Genomic DNA, 23231 nt, shown 5'->3' on the forward strand with positions numbered 1-23231 from the left:
TCCTTCGCGCCTTTGGCCCCACGAGTTGTTTGTTTATTTTTAAAATATTAGTTTTTCGCACGATTTACGCTGGCAGCGTATGCAAAAATGGCCGAGAAAAACTAAGATAAACCATTTGGCCAAAATACGCAAAGCAATGATGCAAAATGTTGATCTTGATCAAGACAATTAGCAAATCGCATGGAAAACTGAAATGCTTAGATTGCATAAAGATATATATATATATGGTACGAGCTCTACGTTAGTTTGGTTAGCTTTAAAAGACATCATCTTAAAGTGCAAATTTAATTGCAGACTTGTCATCAATTATTTGTGTACTAACAGCTGATCAAGAAACGCCAAACAATGATTCGATTCATATTCAAATAAGTAAATAAGTAAATAAAACATGTATTTAATTCAAAGTACGACACTTATCTATCGTTCATTGTGCATTATCTCTCTGGTATCACAGGGAGAGATACTTTTCGATTTGCTCGATATTATACACATAACCAGCTGATATGGTAACAGCTATACGGTAATAGTTTCGATTTTATTTCCGTTTTGTTTTTCTCTGTCTCTGATATCGAAGTTAAAAGACTCTAAACTCGAAATTTGGAATACATGTTCTTCTAAAGTAAAAGCCCACTGGGGGCTGTAAAATCGATAACAACGATAAGTGCAGATCGATAACACCACAAATATTACGCCATTTAGAAGCTAGAGTCACTCATAAGTTATAAATGTATTATAATTATTTATGATCGTTGGCTGACTTTCATCGAATTAAAAAAAAAAAACCAAACAAGTCAACAGATTTACCGTTGTGTTTTTAGCCAAACGATAAAGAGAGCAGCATTATCTAGTTGGCAAAAAAAAAAAAAAAAACTTGCTGAGTCACAAGTATTCGTATTTTACAAATTCAATGGGCAACTACTGTCAGCATATGTTTGTCCAGTGAAAATACTACTCTACTTCTATCCCGATATTATCAAAACTGACAGAATAATTTACATACAGGTGGTCATGGCTATATCGAATCGGCTATTTATGCTGATCAAGAATATTTTATATACACGTTTTGCAATAAGATACAACAAAATGATAATATTCTCTGAAAATATAATGATGCAATACAAAAAGGATTCTTAACAATTCAAAGTCATTCAATTGGAAGTCATAAATAAATAAATTTATAAATTGTTTCCTCGATCGTTGCTAACGATTTCTTTTATTCAGTAATTAATTTTAATTTGTATATTTCAAAACTGTCAGCATTTCTTTTAAATATGGATACGTTTTAAAATATTTTCTATTATTGCATTATCAGTTACAGGCTGTCAAATCGAACTGAATCTAGAATCCTTTTCTGATTCTGATTCGGGTACGTAATGGTTTGAACAAATCAGTGAGAAAATTCCAGTCGGACATTACTGACTGCAGCATAGTAGAATAATACATGTTGAGCAAAAATTTACATTTATTCAAATGTCAGATCCTTTGAAACACCCTTTAAAAAAGGAAACTACTGTGATAAATTGAGCTCTCTTAGCTATACTGCTTTACGGCTGAATGCGTTGATCAATAAAGATGGCAACTCTGTTAAGGGTAGTTTCTCAGTTGGCCATAGTGTTGCCACAGTTGTCACAGTGTCTGCTTGCCAGTTGCAGATTATCCGCTTCTGCCTTTGACCTGTTTTAATTGCAAAACTATTTGCATTACCGCTGACCCTCTGTCCCCGTCGCCAATTAGCCAATGCGTCATTTGAATTACATCGATTTTTCTGTCAGCTTTCGGATCTAGTATTTGTCAAGTCCGCATCTAGCAGCTGAAAATGGAAATATGGAAAAATGGGCCACAACGGCAGTAGTAGTAACAACAACTGCAAATAGACCACGGTTCAACGATGACATTTCCACGGTTTCATTAAATATAGGTTAAGCACATTGGCTGCTGTTGTTTTTATTGTTGTTCTTTTTTGACGTTTGCTGTTGCATCAAGTTTAAATTGAATTAAAATAATTGATTTTTATTGCACTATTCTTCGTTGCAGTTAACTTTCGGACACACATATAACGTATACGTAGTGGGTACTCAGCATAACAAAGCTATAGTAAAAGCTTTAACCTAAATCAATTTCTGTTTTCCACTTCCGTTTGCCCGTACCGTGCGTCGTGCGTTCTAAGGTGAGTATTATATATATATATCTATATATATATCTATATATGCATATATCTGTATTGAGATTTTACTGATGATAATTTATAATTATTTTTGATTGCAGATTGGAAAAAACACGTCACATCAGTATTATCTTAAAAAGAACTCTACTTAACACTTCACGTTTAATTTTCTTTTGAAAAGAAGAAAGCAGTAAAATTTTTCACTTAATCCTACAATCATCTGTTTTTTCCTTTATTCCTCAACTAAACTTTACCTAATGGATCTGATCAACATTTTCACGAACTCAGCTTGTATTTAGTAAAGTAAAGAAGATCTTGGCAGATTTGTAGTTAGTTCTACCAGTCATAAATATATTTAATATAATATCTATAGATATTTGTTATTGGATGGTATTCATTAGTGTTAAACCCGTTTTCAATTTATTGTACGTAAATTAAGTTTGTTTGGCTTTCTTTTTGAAAAGAATACAGCTTTTGACCACACAACTTCAATTGACATTTTTAAAATTTATTTAGCTATGCAGCCAGTATTAAATCGGATAGAAACAAATCATACAGCTCCATCCAAATAAGCTCTTATATATAGTATTAATATAGAGATATAAATATTTATTACAATTATAAAGTGTATTCAACATAATTGTTGTCTGCATCATTAATATCCTAAGTAAAGTTTAGTTGGGACATGAATTCCGATAAAATCAATATTTATTTTGCATTATTTAATGATTGATATAAAAAAATAGCACTATTATCAGTTAAGAGCTTGTATTAATGACTTCTGTTTCAGTTATCTTTAACAGTGACAGATATTTTTATTATGATGGTTCTATTTTTGTTGTATTTATTTTTCAATATTCAAATGTAAATAGAATTAAATTGATTTTCATACCACTTATTGTGACAGCATCAGCGGCAACAACATGGTTGAGGGTCAGACAGTGGTGCAACAGCAGCAGCTGCAATCGGCAAGTGGCACAGGCAGTGGAACGGCAGCAGCCGGTGGCGCCACCACTGGCGGCGTGGCTAACAATCAGGCGCAACAGAATGGTGGTGCGAGTTCGGCGGCAACTGCAGTCGCTGCTGCTGCTGCTGCTGCTGCTGCTCCGGCAGCAATTGTCAACAATACTGCAGCCAACAATAATAACAACAACAGCAATAACAACAACAACAACAACAACACTGCAGCCACAAACAATAATAACAACAACAATAATAATAATAACAACAACAACAACAACAACGAACCGGATCCCAAAACGAATTTGATTGTGAATTATTTGCCGCAGACAATGTCACAGGACGAGATAAGATCGTTGTTCGTCAGCTTTGGTGAGGTGGAGAGCTGCAAGTTGATACGCGATAAGGTTACAGGTGAGTCGCCGACTTGAACGACTGATTGATACTCTGTTTATTGTTGTATTCTTCCATTCGTTTCGCTTAGGTCAAAGTTTGGGCTATGGCTTTGTGAACTATGTCAAGCAAGAGGATGCAGAGAAGGCGATCAACGCACTCAACGGTCTTCGTCTACAGAACAAAACCATAAAAGTGAGCTTCACAAATAAAGGGTATTCACAGTATTCACAGACGACCCGGTCGAACCTTTTCTTTGACTTTTACAGTTAAAATACATACCATCATTGATCGAAGTTGAGAGTAAATATCTTCAGTGCTGACATTATTGGAAACAAATACCTGATTTATTAGTTTACACTAATGTTGAAAGCAGAATGTGAGATTCAATATGGTATGGCATCAATATTGTTTTCTATGGTATTTATAATACTCCATAGACATACAATTGATGTTTTTGGTTTGTAACTAAATCTAAATCAAGCTCATGTTATTTATTTGAACAAATTCTTTCTTTCTTTCAAAATTAGCTGCATTTTCACTTGTTTTTTAAGAGGTCATCATCTATTGTGAATACCTTAAATGATGTTTAAATAATATACTAATTATTAATAATGATTATATTTGATTGGACATATTTAATTTGACTCTGATTTAGGTCTCCATTGCGCGACCGAGCTCGGAGAGTATCAAGGGCGCCAATTTATATGTATCGGGTCTTCCAAAGAATATGACACAGTCCGATTTGGAATCATTGTTCAGTCCATTCGGCAAAATTATAACTTCGCGTATACTTTGTGATAATATCACTGGTGAGTTCAAGTCGTGTGACTTCTTAACCTCTATATTAGTTATGGCATGTCCATGCTATAGATTCGCGTTTATTTTATTTTATTTTTTTCGAAAATTATTAGTATATTATTTCCGCGTAAATTGAATTTAAAACTATTATTAAACATTGAAAGGATCTAAAACACTTTCTAGGCGAACTGCAAGTATAACTACTACTGGCTCACTTCTAGCATATTCTAGCATGTCTCACATATTTCTTATTATTTATAATATTCAATTACATTAAATAATAGTTTATTCTTTCTGTGTCCAGTGTTCAGTGAGACTGGCATTATTTTTGCCTTAGCGCGCACAATTTATTTCACAGTTCGTTTTGTTGGCGCCAAATTGGTTATAAGTTGACATTTATTCAATAATGCAAAATTTGTTTACGATCTTGTTTTATTTTTCATGTATTTATCAAACTCGAAACAAACACCAAATATAAACCAATAAGATGAACATGCAGCGGGTAGGTTTTTACTTTTGTTTTAGCTGTTTAAATCGCCATTCATCAATTTCTCATTTGCACATTGCTTGGCATCGTTTCAATAGCAAAACTTGATTTGTTTTCCATTTTCTTCAGTTTTTGGTGTTGTTTTTTTTGAGTGTGTTGTTGCCATTTTGAACAAAAGCAAACATAAAACAATGGAAAAATGATTCTTAATTGTTCAAATCAAATATGAAATATTCATTGATCTAAGTAAAACGAAATCATCAAATTATGTTAAAACCTGAATGAATTGACTCGACTAGGTAAAACACTATGGGTTCTTAAGCCTTAAATCCGCTGATATTTTAACATATAAATGTATTGAAGGTAATTTCTCGTTGAGCATGTACGACTATCATTTCTTAAATGTCTATTTTATTTGATGTTATTTTATTGTGGAATATTTTGATTATTACATATTATGTTTTCATTTTGTACTAATGCATTTTTATTTTCATTTCGTTAACGTCACACCAAAACAACCAAATACACAAACAACCAATAAACAAATTACGAAAAGAAGCGCACGACGAAGACACTGACAGTATGTATGAGTAACATTCTACTTGGATATATATTTTATGATTGTTCGATTCGGATTTGCCCGTTTTCGTGTTTTTTTGCTTTGCTTTGTACACCAAAATGATAAAATCTCGCTGCAAATTGCATTTTCATTCGCATTTGTTTGCTGTTCGTTCTTCCTTGATGTGAATTTTATATATTGAATGAGTTTTGGTTTCTTTGCAATTTTCTTCTGTTCATGCGTTTAGGTCTCTCCAAGGGCGTTGGCTTCATACGCTTCGATCAGCGCTTTGAGGCTGATCGCGCCATCAAGGAGCTAAACGGTACCACACCGAAGAATTCCACCGAACCGATAACCGTTAAGTTTGCCAACAATCCGAGCAGCAACAAGAACAGCATGCAACCCCTCGCCGCCTACATAGCGCCACAAAATACTCGGGGCGGACGCGCCTTCCCAGCGAATGCAGCCGCCGGTGCTGCTGCAGCAGCCGCTGCTGCCGCCATTCATCCCAACGCGGGCCGTTACAGGTTAGCACAGCAAGTAATGGCCTACACTCAGAAAAAACAAATCGCTCTACATTTTAGAAAATCATCACACTTTTTTTTATCCAGGGGATAACTCACTTTATTATTAAGAAACTTTATTTCTTAAGTCCAGGGCACATTTTTCGAAAATTTGGAAAAATATGTTTAATTTCCAGTGTATTTCATATGAGCTCCAACATTAGCTTTATAAGCAACATATATTATTAACAAGCATTAGTATTTAAAGATCTTCTTAGAGAGCATTTCATTTTTAAATAGGGTTTTGCATTTCTACTTTTGAAGAATATTTCTTATTTGTATAAAATATATTATTGAAAAATACAAAAGAAGCCTAATTCATTTTTTGGGAACCTTTTTCTAGTTTTCGGGCAGATTTTCTCAAATTTTGCGCTATTTATTTTTTGAGATTAATTTTATAAGGCTCCGCGTTAAGTATTTATTGGTTATTTTAAAGCAGTTTTGAGCTTAGATAAAATTATCTTATTTGAAAATTAATTATTTTAAATTAGTTGGTCTTAAATCAGAAAAGAAGCAACTCAAAAAGTGTTTAATAATCGAATAGAATTTATTAAATCGGCCAAAAATAGTATTAATATTTATTGGATTCGATTAATGTAAGTGGAAAGGGAGGAAAAACACTATCTCAGCTCTCCCTTGAGAGGTTTTTGAGAGGGTGTTGAAGAAGACCCATGGCAAAGTGAGAAGATACAGTAGAGAATAGAAAATAAATTCTGTTGTTTAATTGTTTTAAATGTATTTATTTAATGTGCACTTCAAACAGTTGACAAGTATTAAAAAGGCGTTTAGAAACTTTAAATTTTAAATTACAAAGTAATTTATATAGATTAAGAGAGAAATTTAAACATAAATTAAAAATAAATACAAAATCGTTTATATCATAAATCTGGGATAAAGACAACCTAGAAAAAATCCATCCAAATCAAATATGTGTTAAGCATTAGCTGCTTAGTAATAAGGTTTTCCGATCAAAGCATAAAGCAGAGTTAAGCGCTCTCTCACTTCTTTAATGAATATTAATCAATTAGTTTGTTTAAATATATGTTTGTTGTGCATTTGGTTTTCTAGCTCTGTGATTTCACGCTATTCGCCGCTGGCAAGTGATCTTATTACCAATGGCATGATCCAGGGCAATACCATAACCAGTTCGGGTTGGTGCATTTTCGTCTATAATCTGGCGCCGGAGACCGAGGAGAATGTGCTGTGGCAGCTGTTTGGGCCATTTGGTGCCGTGCAATCCGTTAAGGTGCGCTCAAGTGTCAAGTAAATTGCGTTAGCCTGCGAATTAATTTCTTTTCTACCTGTGCAGGTCATACGCGATTTGCAGAGCAACAAGTGCAAGGGCTTTGGCTTTGTGACCATGACCAACTACGAGGAGGCTGTGCTGGCCATACAATCGCTGAATGGCTACACGCTGGGCAATCGGGTACTTCAGGTCAGCTTTAAGACCAACAAAAATAAGCAAACGTAATTATTAACCAAGTTGGCTGCTGTTGTCAATGCCAATGCGGCGGCAGCGGCGCTGGCTGCCAATAGTTTGGTGCTCAATCATAACAACAACAACTACAATAATCACAATCATAATAACAACCATGGCAACAACGGCAACACTATTGCTGCCTACGACCAGTTTGGCAAACATGCGAATCACAACAGCAACCACAACAGACAGCACAACAGCAACACTAGCAACACTTGCAACACTAGCAAACAAAAGCAGCACACAACGACAAGCTGCAGCAGCAGCAGCAGTAGCAACAACAGACACACTCAGCCACTTTTGGCAGCTGCAACAAAGGCAACTGCAACAGCAACAACATCAGGACTATCAGCAACTGCGAACAATCGCCAGAGCAAACTTACCACAAAGGGCAACAGTTGTAGCAACAACAACAACACAGCAACAACATTTACCAGCAATGGCATCAGCAGCGGCAACAACAGTTATCACAACAATAGCAACAATAACACCTCGTCCCATGAGGGTGGCGCCACTGCATCCAGCTCAAGCAGCATTTTAAAAACTTCCACGAAATTCATTTACAATAAGCCACAAAATCATTTCGAGCTGCTGCAACAGCAGCTGCAACTGCAGCAGGAATTTGCACAGTTCCTTACGAATGTGGCCAATAGTGCAACTGGGGGTGGTGGCGCTGCCGCATCGCAAAATCATAACAACAACAGTAGCAGCAATGCAGCTAGCGGCTCCAATGTGGCACGAAATGCAGCTGGCAACACACACAGTGCTTTGAGCAGCACAACAGCAGCAGCTGCTGGCAACAAGAACAACAACAACAACAGCAGCAATAACAACAACAACAACTATCAATCCTCATTTATGCCATCACACTGGTCAAATTGGTTCTTTTAATTGAATTTACTTTAATTTATTCATTCATTATTCATTACTCATTTATTGTGTACTTACTTTTTCGTAATTCAAACCTTTAAAATATGATACATATTTATGATATATATTTACGTTTTGCCATTGTTATTTGAAGTTAAACGAGTTTTAGTTTTTTAAGCAGTTACGTATTCTGAATTGTTTTTTTTCTTTCAGTTTTTCATATTGTTTTTTTTTTTTGTATTTTATTTTCTTTTTTTTTTTTGATACTGACAAACCGGCAATGCTTTGCCATTATATTTTTCTATATATTTATATTTTATAATATAACAAACATATTTAACAATTCTTGTTTCATTTTGCACTCTAAGCAAACTTTAGTCGTCTCTAGAAAAGAAAACAATGCTACCAAAAAAAATATAAGGTTAAGTTTTTGTTTGACGAAAGCAGCATGTTCTAGAAGTAGTTTAAAAGATTTGGCAATACGAATAAAACTGTAAGGCCAATCCACCAAGTCATGACAAACAGAACAAACAAAACAAAACAAAAAAAGAAAAGAAAAAAAAGAAATAAGAAAATATTTAAGCCTATTGATAAATAATACATGCCCAACAGAACTGAAATACGTATTTGTTTAACGTTTGGCATAGAGTCGGAAACATTTGAAAACAACGACACATTTTCACGATATGTTTATATATATATATATATATCTACTTATTATATATACGAGTAATTGTGTAACTCATAATTAAAATAAAGATCGTATACATTAAAATATACTTATAGACAATTTATTTGAAATTATTCAATTTTAAAATTATTAACCATCACCCAATCATTGTCATGTTTTGCAACTTGTCCACTTTTCAACTGTTTTAACCAATTTCAAAATATATCCTGACGAGCAGCAGTAAAGAAATCGAATGTGCAACAACAAATTACAAATCGGTAAACTAAACAAGAGCTAAACACACAGAGAATTTTTCGAATACAACGAATAAATGTTTAAGAAAAATTTAAAGCAAAACACCAATCAAAAAAAAAATAAATAAAAATAAATGAATTAAAACATAATAATACAAGGCAACTAAAGAACATAATCATAACACACAAAAAAAAAATGCTATAATAAAAATGTTTAAAAACAAATCAATAAATAACAAGTTTTAAAGAAAAAAAAACCAATACCAGCTAAAAATATATGTGCACGCCATTCGAAAAATCTAAGAAATTCAAGAAAAACTCTAACAACAACAAATTCCCTCCCAAGAATGAAGATAAAAACTTAACTTAAACCAAAGTAAAAAGTACGTAAGATACAAATTTGACAAAATGCGTTTCAGCAAAGCGAATTTGTTTCAAGAAACAAACAAAACAGCAATAATAATGGAACAGACAATGAAAGCAAACCAAATCGCCAAATTAAATATTAAACAAAGAAAAGAAAAGAACAAAAAAAAAAAAAAACAAATTTGTATGCAAAAGAACCATTCTCAAAAGAGTGAAACAATTTACGTAATAGTGATGGCAAAGAAATGAAGAAACGTTGAAATGTTTTGACAAAAATTATACATGCATTTAATGGGCCACGTGAGGAAAAAGGCAACAAATGGAAAGAGTATGATCAAACTTCTATAAAATGAAAACATGGTGCTTGAGAGATTTCCTTGTAAAACTAGCTAAATGTACTATTCCCTTATATCAAAAATAAAAAGGTCTTGTTAAAATATGATCACTTTATGTTTACAATTCAATTGTTATATTTGATTAAATCCTTGTACTTTTGCATTCACAATTAAGCGGGAAATGGGAAACTATTTATTCACATATATTCATACTCGTATAATTAATTGCCTATTCAGTTTTTTGTAACACTCATTTCCTGTGCGTAAGTCAAGCCTAAACCATTCACAATGTTAAAACACATTAAACTATGCTATATATATATATTAACTTTATAAAATCTATAACTATTTATGAACAAAAAAAAAAAAAAAACAAAAAACAACAAACAACAAAAGAACAACAACAAGAAAAGTATATTATATATGATTAACAATATATTGATGTTGTGTATTGCAAATTTTAAATGTTTATACATATACATATACATACCAGAAAATTTATTATAAAAACATATTAACTCATGGCATAGGCCACAAAAAGACACTTTCATGTATACGTCAAGTAAATTTATTGCAACTATTTAAAAAGTATTTAAAAACACAACAAATTATATATGTATATGTATATATATTTATATATATATATGTATACATATGTGAATGTATGTATATTTACGATAACGATTATTAAGTATATATGTATGTGTGTAGTGCATAGGCCCAGCGCATAATGCCATAGCCCCTAATATTTGTAGAGAGCTAAACGGCTTATTTCCACTGAAAAACTGAAACACTGAAACATACATACATAAATACGTACTACATACACGATGTGATTAAATCGAATCATTCGTTCCAATCACTCGAAACACTCACATAGCCTACCCATATATTCATGCGCAAATGCTTGACTGAAAAAGATTTAATAAAAAACAAAAGAAGAAAATCATTGCTTTTATGCGATTTATATGAACAGCAACTTCCAGTTAACACTCGAAGCAAGTTCAAGTTCAAGAAGAAGAAAAAGAAAACACTACAAGAAGAAAACACCAAGCAAACCGTTTTTTATAATCAGCCACACACACATTTTTGTGCATGTGCGATCTGAATTAGGAAAAAACTGAGTGCAGAATGCGTAATGCAATTAATTAATGATAACAAGTATAGCAACAAAAAGAACAACAACTAAAAGCAATCGATTATATACATTTTTTAAGACGAAAATGTTTTATAAATAATTCAAAAACAAAAAACCAAGAAAGAAAACAAACAACAAAAAAAAAAACCAAGAAAGTATTTTAAAAATTTAAACATATACATGAGTACTATATATACAATATATTATATTATATATACATATTATATATTTAACGGTATTGGTAACGAACAAAAACACCGCACAATAATATACAAAACAAAAAAACCAAAAAAAAAAAAACAACAAGAAAAATGATGAATACGTAATGACAAACCGCATAGGATCTGATAACAAAAGTTAAACTAATGCAAAAAAGACTAAAACAAAAGAAAACAAAAAGAAAAAGAAAAAGGAAACCAACTAAAAACGAGCAACTTTATAATTTTTACATAAAAAACGCAATAATGTTAACATTTAAAGAAGATGAACGATGAACAGAAAACAAAGCGCATATCTTGAAAACGAAAATAACGAAAAGAGCATGATAATGAAATCTATAATAAAAGATACGAAAAAGTTACCACAAATTTTAACTAAACAAAAATCGAAACAAAGGTCAAAACGCGAAACAGTCGACGTTTAAATATGGTACACTTTTATACTTTTACACCAAAAAATAAGGATAGTGCATACATATATACATATATATATATATATATATATGTATATATATACGCATGTATATATATATGTATATATGTATATAGTCAAAGATCTGGCGATCAAATCGATCGTTAAGTTCGTTGTTCGTCGTTTCGAGGCACATTCGCGTTTGAAACCAAAAAGGTTGTGCATGGCCTGCAGGCGAAACCGGAACCGGAACCGCATTTGGGACTGTTTCCGGCACTTGCAGTGCTCTCTTTAAATGTCTCTCGTACATACATACAAAGAAAATACAAAGAAAACAGAAACACTACTCTCTCTTTAACTCACTACTAACTTACTTAATTGAGTGTTGAATAGTCGAAATCTTCAAATTGTGGCTAAAACAAAGTCATTAACGAATTGATCTAAGTATTTAAAGTGATGTGCTATTGTCTACACATACTAATCAAGCCTGTTGGGCATAGTTTGACAAACTTAACTTAATTGAGCCTCGTCGATGATGATGTGAAGGGGCAGGCGCCTTTTAGAATATTCACATAGCATAACAAATTGATTTCAGTAACCTTCCCGTAATCAAAATGATTGTGAATATCCGTAGTGATTTTTGTTTTAAATATATCATGGGATATTGATTTCAATATGATTCTAGAAATTATTCTCTAAACCGATGTAACCGCTACGAGGCAGAATTGAAATATCTTTCTATGGCTTTGTTTAAAATTACAAATAGACTATTTTTTTTTAGAGATTTATTTTAAAATTTGCTCAAGAATTCCAAGTATCAAAGATATTCGTATTTATCCGAATAACTTAATATTTCCGTACTTTATAGGCATTTTATTTAGATAAATAATTTCCTTTTTAGCAGAACCTTCACATTTCCTGCTCTTATAAGAAAAACATACACAACTTTTGGTAAAAATATTTGCAAAAAAGAAAAACTAACAATGAATAAATATCTATCCAAAAAATATTTCGTAGTGCATGTTATCGGTAAAGTAAAGATTGAAAGATGCTCTCTCTCTATGTGTTTGCATTAAATGTTAAAGCAAAAGAAAAACTACAAAATATATAAATTAAATTAATTATGTATAAACCAAACTTAGTCGAAAACAACTTAGTCAAAGGTACTAATTTTAAGCACTCTTGTTAAATGCGAAGCACATTGCATTACCACTTACTTGGAATGAACGAAGAAATGGAGAATAATCAGCAAAACCGAACGGAAAACTACTGAAAATTGAAAATTGACTTAAAAGGAAAAACGCATTAGTGAAACAGGAAACTTAAGTGGCATCCGTTTATTCAAGCTCAAGCTCAACTTATGCATAATTTAATGAAAGACATATTTAATTCAGCATAAGAAATTAAAGAGGATTCAAATAATTTGTATTATCGTCTATGGTTTTAGCTTACATATAGCACTTGAAGACAACATACTAATTATGCCAGATATATATAAACTATGCAATGTTTTTTTCTCGTCGTTATAAACATAGTCAAAATATTGGTGGGTCGTATCGTATTGTAGTAGCAAATACTTAACTTAATCATGTCAAAAACGAAAACAAAAACCAAAACCAAAACCAAAACAGAAACAACAATTATTCCAATTTAATTAAAAGTGCATATTTATATATTGAATTACTGTCGAATTCTCTCATATGGGGCGTGACAATATTACCACGCCCGCCCATACACTGACACATTCACACCTTAAACAATTTTCTTCGAATTTTCATTCAATTATCTTAAACAATTACAAATGAAAAATAATATGAACAAAACAAATACGAAGCAAATTTATATAGCATATTTATGGTATACTCTGTGCAAGATTTATTAAGAATCAATTAAACTTCATTACGGATTACTCTGAGAATTTACAACAGCAAAACACACACACGAAACACAAGTGAAGAAACAAACAATTTATTCAATAAAGCTATGAAATGATGTGTTTAAAACAAAGTCTCCAAAAGTTATTTGACTCATGGGTTGTTCAAACTGATCTATGGTATCAATAAATATGAAACAGGCTTGGTAAGTAATTTCTTAGTCCTATCAAAATAGCTTAGCTACAACTAGACTTTGGCAATATGCGTAGTTTATGGTTAGCTTCTATTTTCAGCCTAAATGCATACAATGAATATTGTTGTCAATTTTGGATGAAGCTGAACATCTTGTTATTGTGGATGAGTCACAGATTTGACAAGTTATCTGTACCCTTACAAAAGATATTCTGTTACAGCGATGATATATGTTGGAATTGAAAATTTAATTCGAGGAAATGTGTCTTAAAATTTTGTTTTAACTTATTATGTTTGATTTAGAGTGAGAGTTATCAGATATATTAACTATAAAGATTTTTTCTGTTTTTTTTTCTTTTTTTTTAAATCTATTTTCAATCTTTTGTGTATTTATACGCTGAATATAAAAATTACTCTTATTTGCTTTATTTGTATTTATTAAATGTAGACAAAATATACAAGATATATATAAATAATAATATATATATATATATCTGTCTCAAAATTCAGGTTTCTTAATAATTTTTTGCCCGAAAAGATGCGGAACTGCAACTTAAAGTGCAAAGTTTAAAACTGAAAACGTTGCATATTTTTCGATTTGTAAGCACCCCATAAAAATGCTGTCAAATTGGGTGAGAAGACTTAAAATCTCGCCTCCTTCTCTATCTCTCTCTGTCTTTCTCCCTCGCTCTCGCTCTCTCTCTCTCTCTCTCTCTATCTCTATCTCTGCCTGTCTATTGCTCGATGTGTCTATCTGCAGCTGCTTAAAGTGTAGTGTGCTTTCAGGTGGACACATAAATTGCGAGCAAGGCAAGCTGTGGTCCGCCTGGGCGTGTGCTGTGCGAAAATCTTACATAAATTTCAGAGGCATGCAGCGTGCGGACAGTTGGGATGGCTGCAGCAGTGGCAGTGGCAGTGGCAGTGGCAGCCACAAAGTAGGTAAGGCAATGGTCTTTGGGTTTATGTAATGCATTTGGAACAGTTGAGCAGTTAAAGTGTGGAACTAAGAGTTACGTTCAAAATATTCCGGAGGTATGAATACCCAGTTCTTGGCCAGATCGTTCATAGCCTCCACCATGAGGCGACTGAGTATGGCCATGATAGTGCTATAGGGACACAAGTAAATCATTAATAATGTTATTCTTAAAAAGTGAAACAGTCGAATTTCTCTAAACCAAAACACCTTTCGACTATTTCATCCATATATCTATCCGTCGAAATATTAATTAATTTTGTCTTCAATCAAAATTTGACTATAAAAAAATATTGAGATTGTTCGATGGGTCGATGGAGTTGGAGAACTTCGACTTTAGGTCTTTTAAAGCACTCACTTGTGGTCAACAAATGTTTTATTCACAACTGGCTGCGGAATGGGATCCACAGCTACCACCTGGTCATAGGTCTTGTCAAACTTGTCGCGTGTGCGTTCGGGGCTGATGCGCATAAAATTTGACTTGGATAAATACTTCCAGAAAAGTTTCTCGAATATGGTGATACGATGATCGATGGCCATGCTCAGCTCAATGATTTCATTTGCGTTCAGTTTGCGCTTCATTGAGAGACGTTTCACAATTGCCTCACGCTCCGCCTGTTTTTTCTGCTCTTCGGTGTGGCCGTCGTCGGCGCCATCCGGATTGAGACCCACTCCGCCGCAGGGCATGCAGGTGCCGTCAATGATATCGTCAGTGTTATCGTCCTGCTTGTTGTTGGGGTTCCGAACTTGGACGCGTATATTGAGTTGCAAAAATACATGCTCCAAGTAGCTATCATCCTGCCACTTGGGATCGTCAATGGACTCGATTTCGGTTAGCTCAGCCTTGGCTATCAGTGTGGCCGCATCCAGAATGCGATGCACCTCCAGAACAATGGGTATGCGACGAAAGAAGATGAGGCGCTCATAGCTGGCTACCCTAATCTCGCAGAGCTTTGAGTGGTGACCCTTCAAACGAAAAATGCTCGGCTCGAAAGTAACCGCAAAGAAATCGCTGATGATGTAGCTGGAGGTGAAATAAAGGAATATAGAAATATTCAAATAGAGATAGAGATGGAGACAGATAGAGAGAGTGAGAGACGGAGTCCTTGGCACCTACTTTTGCCAGCGAAACTCCATGCACTTCTGCCCATAGTTGTGCACATTCACCAACTGTGTGCGATTCTCTTTGATGCACAGTTCAAAGTTAATGCGATTCGGATATATTGTATAGAGATAGTCCGCAGACTCCCTGTCCTTGAGCGGCATATCGGTGACCTCGTTCTCATCTGTGATAACGCCACGTGCCTTTATTTTATAATGCGCCTTGTTACTCTCATAGGTGAGCAGCACTTCGATCTTGCAGGAAAAGAGTTGGTAACAAATGAAATAAAATCAAATAATTCAATAGGGTTGTTCTATTCCTATCATATTTATGGTATTTCAAAAATGATAATTATAAATACTATATTTGCATTCAGTTGTGCTATGCTGATAAAGCTTTTCTCTTTTGTAGAGTACAACTAACAAAATTCATAAACATTTCTTTTTTTTTTTTGTGATTTTATAAATGTATTAGACAAATGTTTATCAAGCTAAAATGCAGGTATAATATAGATCTAAAAAGCTGCAATAGATTGCTATAGTAATTTAAGAACACCTTCATATTTTTAATAAAAATTTACTGTTTTCTGCTCACTTTTGCCCTGGTTCCTACTTAAGCCTTAAAAGTAGTAAAAAGATTATTGACTTTTCATAGAATACAATTTACATCTTTTGCAGCAACTTCTGGCACACATCCTTATATATATATAACCTAATTTTGAACTTACCTCATTTTCATAGTCCACGGGTCGATATTCGACGAGCAGGGGCCAAACACTCTGCCTGGGCACGATTAGATTCGAGTTGTGCAGCCTCAAGCCGCGTTCACGAGATGAGAATGTGAATGAAAGGTGTGCCATAGTTATATTCTGCACCCAAATCGGCTGAGTAATGTGCTGGAAGTGTTTTATGTTAATGGGCAGCAGTTCCTTGGTGAGCAAACATTTTTCCGGATCAAACGCCGATATTTCCAACTTAAAAGTCCACACAAATTTGCGATTGTCGCCAGTGCTGTCAATAGCACGGATATTCAATTGATTAAATTGATCAAGGAATGAATTTGGTAGCTAATACTAACTGGACCTCATAGGTAAGATAGTGTTCGCCATAGAGAAAGAAATAGGCGGTCACCGACAGGGGAAGCACCTCATCTGGCTCCAGATTGAGCACCTCCTGGCTGACATGGATGAGCCGGCGATGCGGGCAGTGGAACAGCTGCCGGAACTGATTGAACCCGACGCGAGTTTGCAATGGCTGACACTGACAGTTCTGTATGCGCTTCAGTTTCAATTGCAGCTTCTGGCCGGACATGTTCCGCAGCCAGAACATCATCTTGAGTGGTGGACTTTGGATCTGGCGCACGGGCACGGACAGGATATGCTCAGACTCCTGCTTGTTCGAGCGGAGCTTCTTGTTGAGGCTGTGTCGGGGGGCGATTATAGTTCTCGGCTGGTTGGTGTTACACTGTGATCAACGAGTAACCCACCCGGTTATATCAAAACTTTCCCAATAGTACAACTTGAGTAAGGGCGATCGGATAACCGTCAGGTTTTCCACCATCAACTTCTGATAGATTGCCGCTGACTTAATGACTCCCGTGCAGGGAGATTTTCCAGTTTTTCCCGTTTGTGTTTGTTTCATGTTTTCTTTTTTTTTTAAATTTTTTAATTTGTGTTAGCACTCAATAGGTTGCTTCGATTTTGAGAAGTACGAAACTCAAATTGAGTTCGAAATTTATTTGACCAAGGTTGCCACCCCACTTGACAGCTTCCGTTGCTCGGCCTTAGCACGTTCCTCTAATGCCGTTCGAAGTTTGCACAGCACGCCCCGAGGCGCACCTGCGCAAATTTGTTGCCCAAGTTCATACATAAATATTCATATTCATATATTTGGTCAGTCGCACATGCATATGTATGTATGTAAGTCAGCCGAGTCAGCTTTCCACACACACTATTTTTACCTAGGGGCCTTAGAACTGTAGAGGGTTGTGAGGTGCTTGTGCTATGCACACACACATTTCGAATCTTTTTGCATGCAAATGTATTTTAAACAAAGATAAAATCTATATTTATGCCTTCAAATTTATCCTATTCACTTTAGAATTCATGAATTCCATTTTCAAATTCCATTGGAACCTAAATTGAAAATGTTTGTTAGCTAGGAAATCCTTTTCAATTTATATTTCATAATTTTTACAACTTTCATAGCAAAAATAACCATCCTTCCACATTTTCTTTACTTAACAGCATCTTCAAGGAACACGAGCTGCACGAGTTATTTTTATGTACACTATAATATTTAATACTTAAAAAATATTTGGTTTGCCAATTGAAATAAAACTTTTTTAATATAGCTTTAGCTGGCCTTAAGTTAAAATTCGACAGACAATAAAACGTTCTGAAAAATAGTTCGTTCATTTTATTTATCTATTTAATCTAGTCAAAAGGCAGTCCACACAATTTAAAAGATTTAAAAAATAAAAATTGTAACAATAATTTTACTTAAAAGTTAAATTGTTTCAAATGAACTAGAAAAAGGAGATTAATATTTAAAATGTATAAATGGGATTTAAAAATGTCTGTGACCGTGCCTTATCTTGAATTGTTTTAAAATTGTTTTAAGATGCATTTTTCTTGAATAAAATAAGTTCAAAAAGTCTAAGATATTTTGGGAAAAATTACAAATAGCTCAAAGCAAATGATAAGCGACCTGCGCTGGCATCGTTCCAAACTTTGCCTGACTGAGAAGTCAAATGTCAAAATGATATACATATATATACCCTATGCGGTATGCTGAAGTGTATATAATTATGTTGTGAGGGCTGAAGTTTTACATCTAAACCTCTGTAACAGATTTTTTGTATACCATATAACTACATTTAATCTATTCAATTAATAAGTCATGTTATTCAAAAGATATATTGTAATAATTATTTCCTTACACAATTCAATGCAATTTAATAAATTGCATTTAATGTGAGATAAGTGTTATTATATATATATATATATATATATATATATATTCCATATAGCAACGGTAAAAATAGCAAACAAATTGATGAAGTACTCAAAAATCACCACAATAAGAACACCCAATGCCAATTGCAGGGTATGCGAAAGTCGCAGAATCCCAGCATTGTCATTGCTGCATCTTATGGTTTTATTTTTATGGTGCTTGAGTGCTTGGAGCGTAGGCGGCAGTGGCAAACAATCAAAACAATAGCCAGGACTTTGACGGAAGTAACCAACATGTATGCATGACTACGCCAACAATCTAGATGCAGGGGATGGTACTAGCTGCACACCTGTCCACCCCCCCTCCGCTCTCCGCCCCCCCATATGTACTTTCCGCTTTTCCCACAGGGCAACAGACGATGTCGTGCAATTCGTTTTGTTTGTCAATCGACAAAGTGCCAAAGGGCAAAGCCGTGCAAATGTGTAAGTGCGTGTGTGTGTCTCTCTCTGTGTGTGTGTTTGTGTGTGTGTGTTTTGTTATTGTAATTGTGAGTGTGAGTGTGGCTGAGTGCGGCAAACAAACGAGCAAGAAAAAGACATTAGTGCCACCAACGCGCCTGTCAAAAACACAGAAAAACACCAAACCCCAAACCCCAAACCCGAGCTCAAAGCGACTATATCATGTGTGGGAGCTGCCAGTTGCTGCCAGTTGCAGCGAGCCTTGTGCATTGAGGCATTGAGGCAACATCATTTACAGTTAGTGCGCTGACAATTGCAGCCAAGAAGTGCATGTAAGCGACAATTAGATGGCCTCAGCAGTGCGCACAGTGGATTCCCAGCAATCTTCAAATACCAAAGACGGTTGCGATTACGTGCAGTTTAAATTAAGTGACTGGGATTTATTATCTCAACAATTTTTGTATAGCATACAATTTATTCAAATATTAAGAAAATAAAGAACAAGTATCTGCCTTGCAGTTTGATTTGTAAAGCAATGACTAGTTTGAAAAATACATATAATTGTGCTATTAATCATCAATTTATTTCTAAATACCAAATAAAATATTTTTATTATGTTTCTGTTCCCCCTAAACCTACCTGCTACTAAATATTCATTGTCTGAATTTTTTCGAGAAAAGATTACAATAAAAAGAAAGATTACAATTGACATTAGCATGTAGTAAATTCAGAGTCCTCTATTTCTCTTATTAATAACTCAATATCGCATGCATCTTAACTGATTGTTCTAATTGGATTTTTCGGGGTCTGCCGCGATCCATGCAACAACAAAATGTTGATCAATTTTGCATTTAAAATCTACAGGAATCTTTGATTTTTTTTACAAAATTGATTTGTAATCATTAATTGAATTTTGTTGTCGAATTTTTTGTGTATCCACAGGCAAATATTAAATAAATAAATAATGATTCTAATCAAAGCAAGTCTCAACTGTGCTCTTAATCAATGAGCTGCACATCAATCACAACATTTGACACATCCACTTTCGTGCTCATCAATCGACCCTTTTCGCCGGGTTTTTCACTGCGATACCCTACAATAACAACGGCCAAAGAGCATGACCAGAAGACAAGACAATTGTCGCTCGTCAGCAGCAAAATCTCAGTCTGTTTCTGTCGTTTGTCGTTGTCGGTGTTTTTCTTGTTGTGTCCTTGTTGCCGTTGAGTGTGTCACCATTTCCAGCGTTCCGATGCACTCAAAAGCCACTCAGTCATTCAGTCCGTTTCCAGTCGTTCCTGCTGCAGTCACTGGCCGTATTCTAATTAAATGTCTGTGAAGTGCATTTTTCTAGGAACATTTGTTGAGTTTTGTTTGGCGACAACTTGTTGGCCAATTGTTGAGGTTTGACTTTGAAGAACTTTTAATGTTGCGTTCAACCGTTTAGCGGCTGCATTCGAAAGTCAATCAAAAAACCTCAAGTACTTTGCAAAGTACTCTCTCGCAAATTTATAGAACTAGTCAGTCGCGTAACGCATAATTATGGCATCATTTGCAACTTCAGCTACAGTAATTAACTGCAAAAAAATAAGAATAAAAAAAAATACGATTAAAACTACATATATGAAATAGAAGTTGCCGACTGCTAGGTACTCTTTTTTGAGAGTGTAATATATTATAAGGATATTGCTATATTTAAAATTAGCTAAGTAATGGTCAAAAATATTTCAAACTTTCCGTGAAGGTAATCGATTTTCATATTTATGTTCGCTTGGCTTTTCTTTTTAAATATGGAATAAAACTCATAAGCGAATTGCATTAGCTCACTTTCATTTTTGTAAGCAGAGTATTCATTGTAATTGTTCGCTGTTCGATGCTTTAAGAGCATAGGGTAATTATAAAGTTTTTATTCAACTACATTTATACCTGCCAGCTTGGGTCTCAGTCTCTGCTTCAGCATTCTTTCCTTTATGCATCGAGCAAAGAACAGTTTCAGCCAAAAGGGGTAAGGTCAACCTGTGAAAATCGCTGTTAAAATATTATTCATTTATTGAATGTTGACTAAAATCAGTCAATATACACAAATATAAAAAATAAATAGAATTATTGAAAAATTACATATGTTTAATTTGTATTATAATTACTAAAGATTTAATGTAGACTTATTTAAAAATGTACAAAATGAAGAATTGATGTGCAGTTTTCGATTTGTGAGTTTTTTTTAAAGATCATCAGAGGTGGATTAAGTATATTGTATTATTATATAAGTGTAGGTATGCTTTATAAGCAATTCCCAGATCAGTTCGGAGAGTAATTCACTTTTAGGTAACATCCTTTTTTAGCTTCACGGTAGAAAAGTATGTCCATTCAGGGTTATGTTTTTATATGTTTACACAGAACTCTAAAATACGTTTTATTGTTACTTATATTTTTATAAGTTTATATATTATATGAGTTGAGTGATTTCCAGCTGAGCTATGCAGTCTTAAAAGCATAAAACAGTTCAACTCTGTAATCGAGATAATTTTCAAAAATATGTTTTGAAATTCAGCAAGGATTTTTTGTAAGAATAAAGTCATTCTAATCTAAAGAAATGTGTTAATTTTTTATAATATTTATTTATTTATTTATTTCAAACTTATATCGTTTTAATTTTTGATCGATGGATTGATTACTTGGCCCTGTTGGGCTTGTGATTGAAACGAATAAGATGCTAAGAGTCTATTGTTAAAAGTGCTTACTCTTAAATGGGGGCATGGAAGTTGGTAACACTCCACATTCGCAATACAATTTTTGATGCGGCAGCAAGAATTGCAACTCGAAATGAAAATGCTTGGAAATGGAAATGGTTGCTGCAGGCTGCAGCAAACAATTATTGTTACTTCAATCGAAATGTAGCGCTGACTATATAGGGGTATATACCCCTAAGCCCACTTCAAACGACCCTCCGCCCAGAACTGTGTCAACACGCAACTCTTTGCACGATACCATCAAAAATATACACCTCTCAGCAATAAATTCAGCCGATGCGATGCACATCAGCACTTAAGGGAGGTGGTGAGGGGAACGTGAAGGGGCAAGGGAGAATTGGCTGTGTTGCAGCGCAAGTTGTGGCATCAGCCAGCTCATTGTAATGCAAATTGCGTATACGGCAAGTTGCCTGCTCATGCTACTGCTGCTTGTGCTGCTGCTGCTGCTGCTGGCATACCAACTGAAGTTAATTTGACAAAATTTTACTTTTTTTTTGGTGGTATTATTTATTGCGTAAAAGAGTTTTTAAATTTAGCATAGGAAGTGCAATTAAACTATTACGCAGCGTCTATGATGAGATATGAAGTTCAAGTTAAATTTTGGTTAAATTCATTTTAGGTTTCAGGAAATAAATCGAGAGCAAGCGAGCTTGTTGCAGTCTGATGTAACCGACTGATGCATACTCTGCTGCCAGCTGATGATGGAGATATGCGATTTTAGGCCAATTCAAACATTTTATTTGATATCTCGGCAATCAGACAGACGAACAGACAGACAGTGATAGCTAAGTTTACTTTACTATTGTATAGCTAGATCGAATGCCCTTTTTAGTGTTCGTAATATAAATATTTTGAATAGTTGAGCAAACACAATTATAAACAAGTTACTGAGCAGTTTTAAAGTTATCTTTATGAAATTTGATAATTATTCTTAATTTGGTATAGGCGCCTCATCGGATTACTATATCATATGGTCAAAAGACTTAAGTTACATATGTGACGCAATATGTTATTCATGAAAAGGAAAATTATTAAAATTAATTATTTCGTTTCGATTAAAGTTTAGTTGTCACAAGATTAACTAAGGTCACCAAGGTTATGTAATCTTATTTTCTGTTTAATTTCATAATTTTCGCACAGAAAATCAGTCAATTTTACATTGTCGTTAAATCAACTTAAATTATTAATTTATAAGTAAGACTTGCTTGCTGTTTGCTGCTTAATAAGATTTTCTAAGACATTGGCAGAGCCTACGGCTCAT

The 23231-nt window shown here is 34.1% G+C and overlaps 2 protein-coding genes across 2 annotated transcripts; one reads left to right on the forward strand and one right to left on the reverse strand.

Moving 5' to 3' along the window:
- Positions 1-2049: 2049 nt before the first annotated feature.
- LOC6566445 (protein elav) lies at positions 2050-9010 on the forward strand. The gene is given in 7 exon segments (XM_032739205.1): positions 2050-2067; positions 3072-3538; positions 3609-3712; positions 4176-4329; positions 5612-5891; positions 6996-7173; positions 7237-9010. Coding segments are annotated over 6 exon segments (2229 nt in total). The 5' UTR covers positions 2050-2067; positions 3072-3087; the 3' UTR covers positions 8299-9010.
- Positions 9011-14689: 5679 nt separating this feature from the next.
- On the reverse strand, positions 14690-17474 carry LOC6566446. The gene is made up of 6 exons (XM_001993063.3): positions 17297-17474; positions 16889-17230; positions 16539-16821; positions 15827-16065; positions 15068-15733; positions 14690-14842 (listed from the first exon to the last, which is right to left on the reverse strand). Exons 1-6 carry the CDS (start codon positions 17449-17451, stop codon positions 14740-14742), a joined length of 1788 nt encoding a protein of 595 aa, XP_001993099.1. The 5' UTR covers positions 17452-17474; the 3' UTR covers positions 14690-14739.
- Between the last annotated feature and the right edge of the window lie 5757 nt (positions 17475-23231).

This window comes from Drosophila grimshawi, unplaced genomic scaffold (assembly GCF_018153295.1).
Source record: "Drosophila grimshawi isolate 15287-2541.00 unplaced genomic scaffold, ASM1815329v1 contig_1377, whole genome shotgun sequence".
NCBI classification, from domain to species: domain Eukaryota; kingdom Metazoa; phylum Arthropoda; class Insecta; order Diptera; family Drosophilidae; genus Drosophila; species Drosophila grimshawi.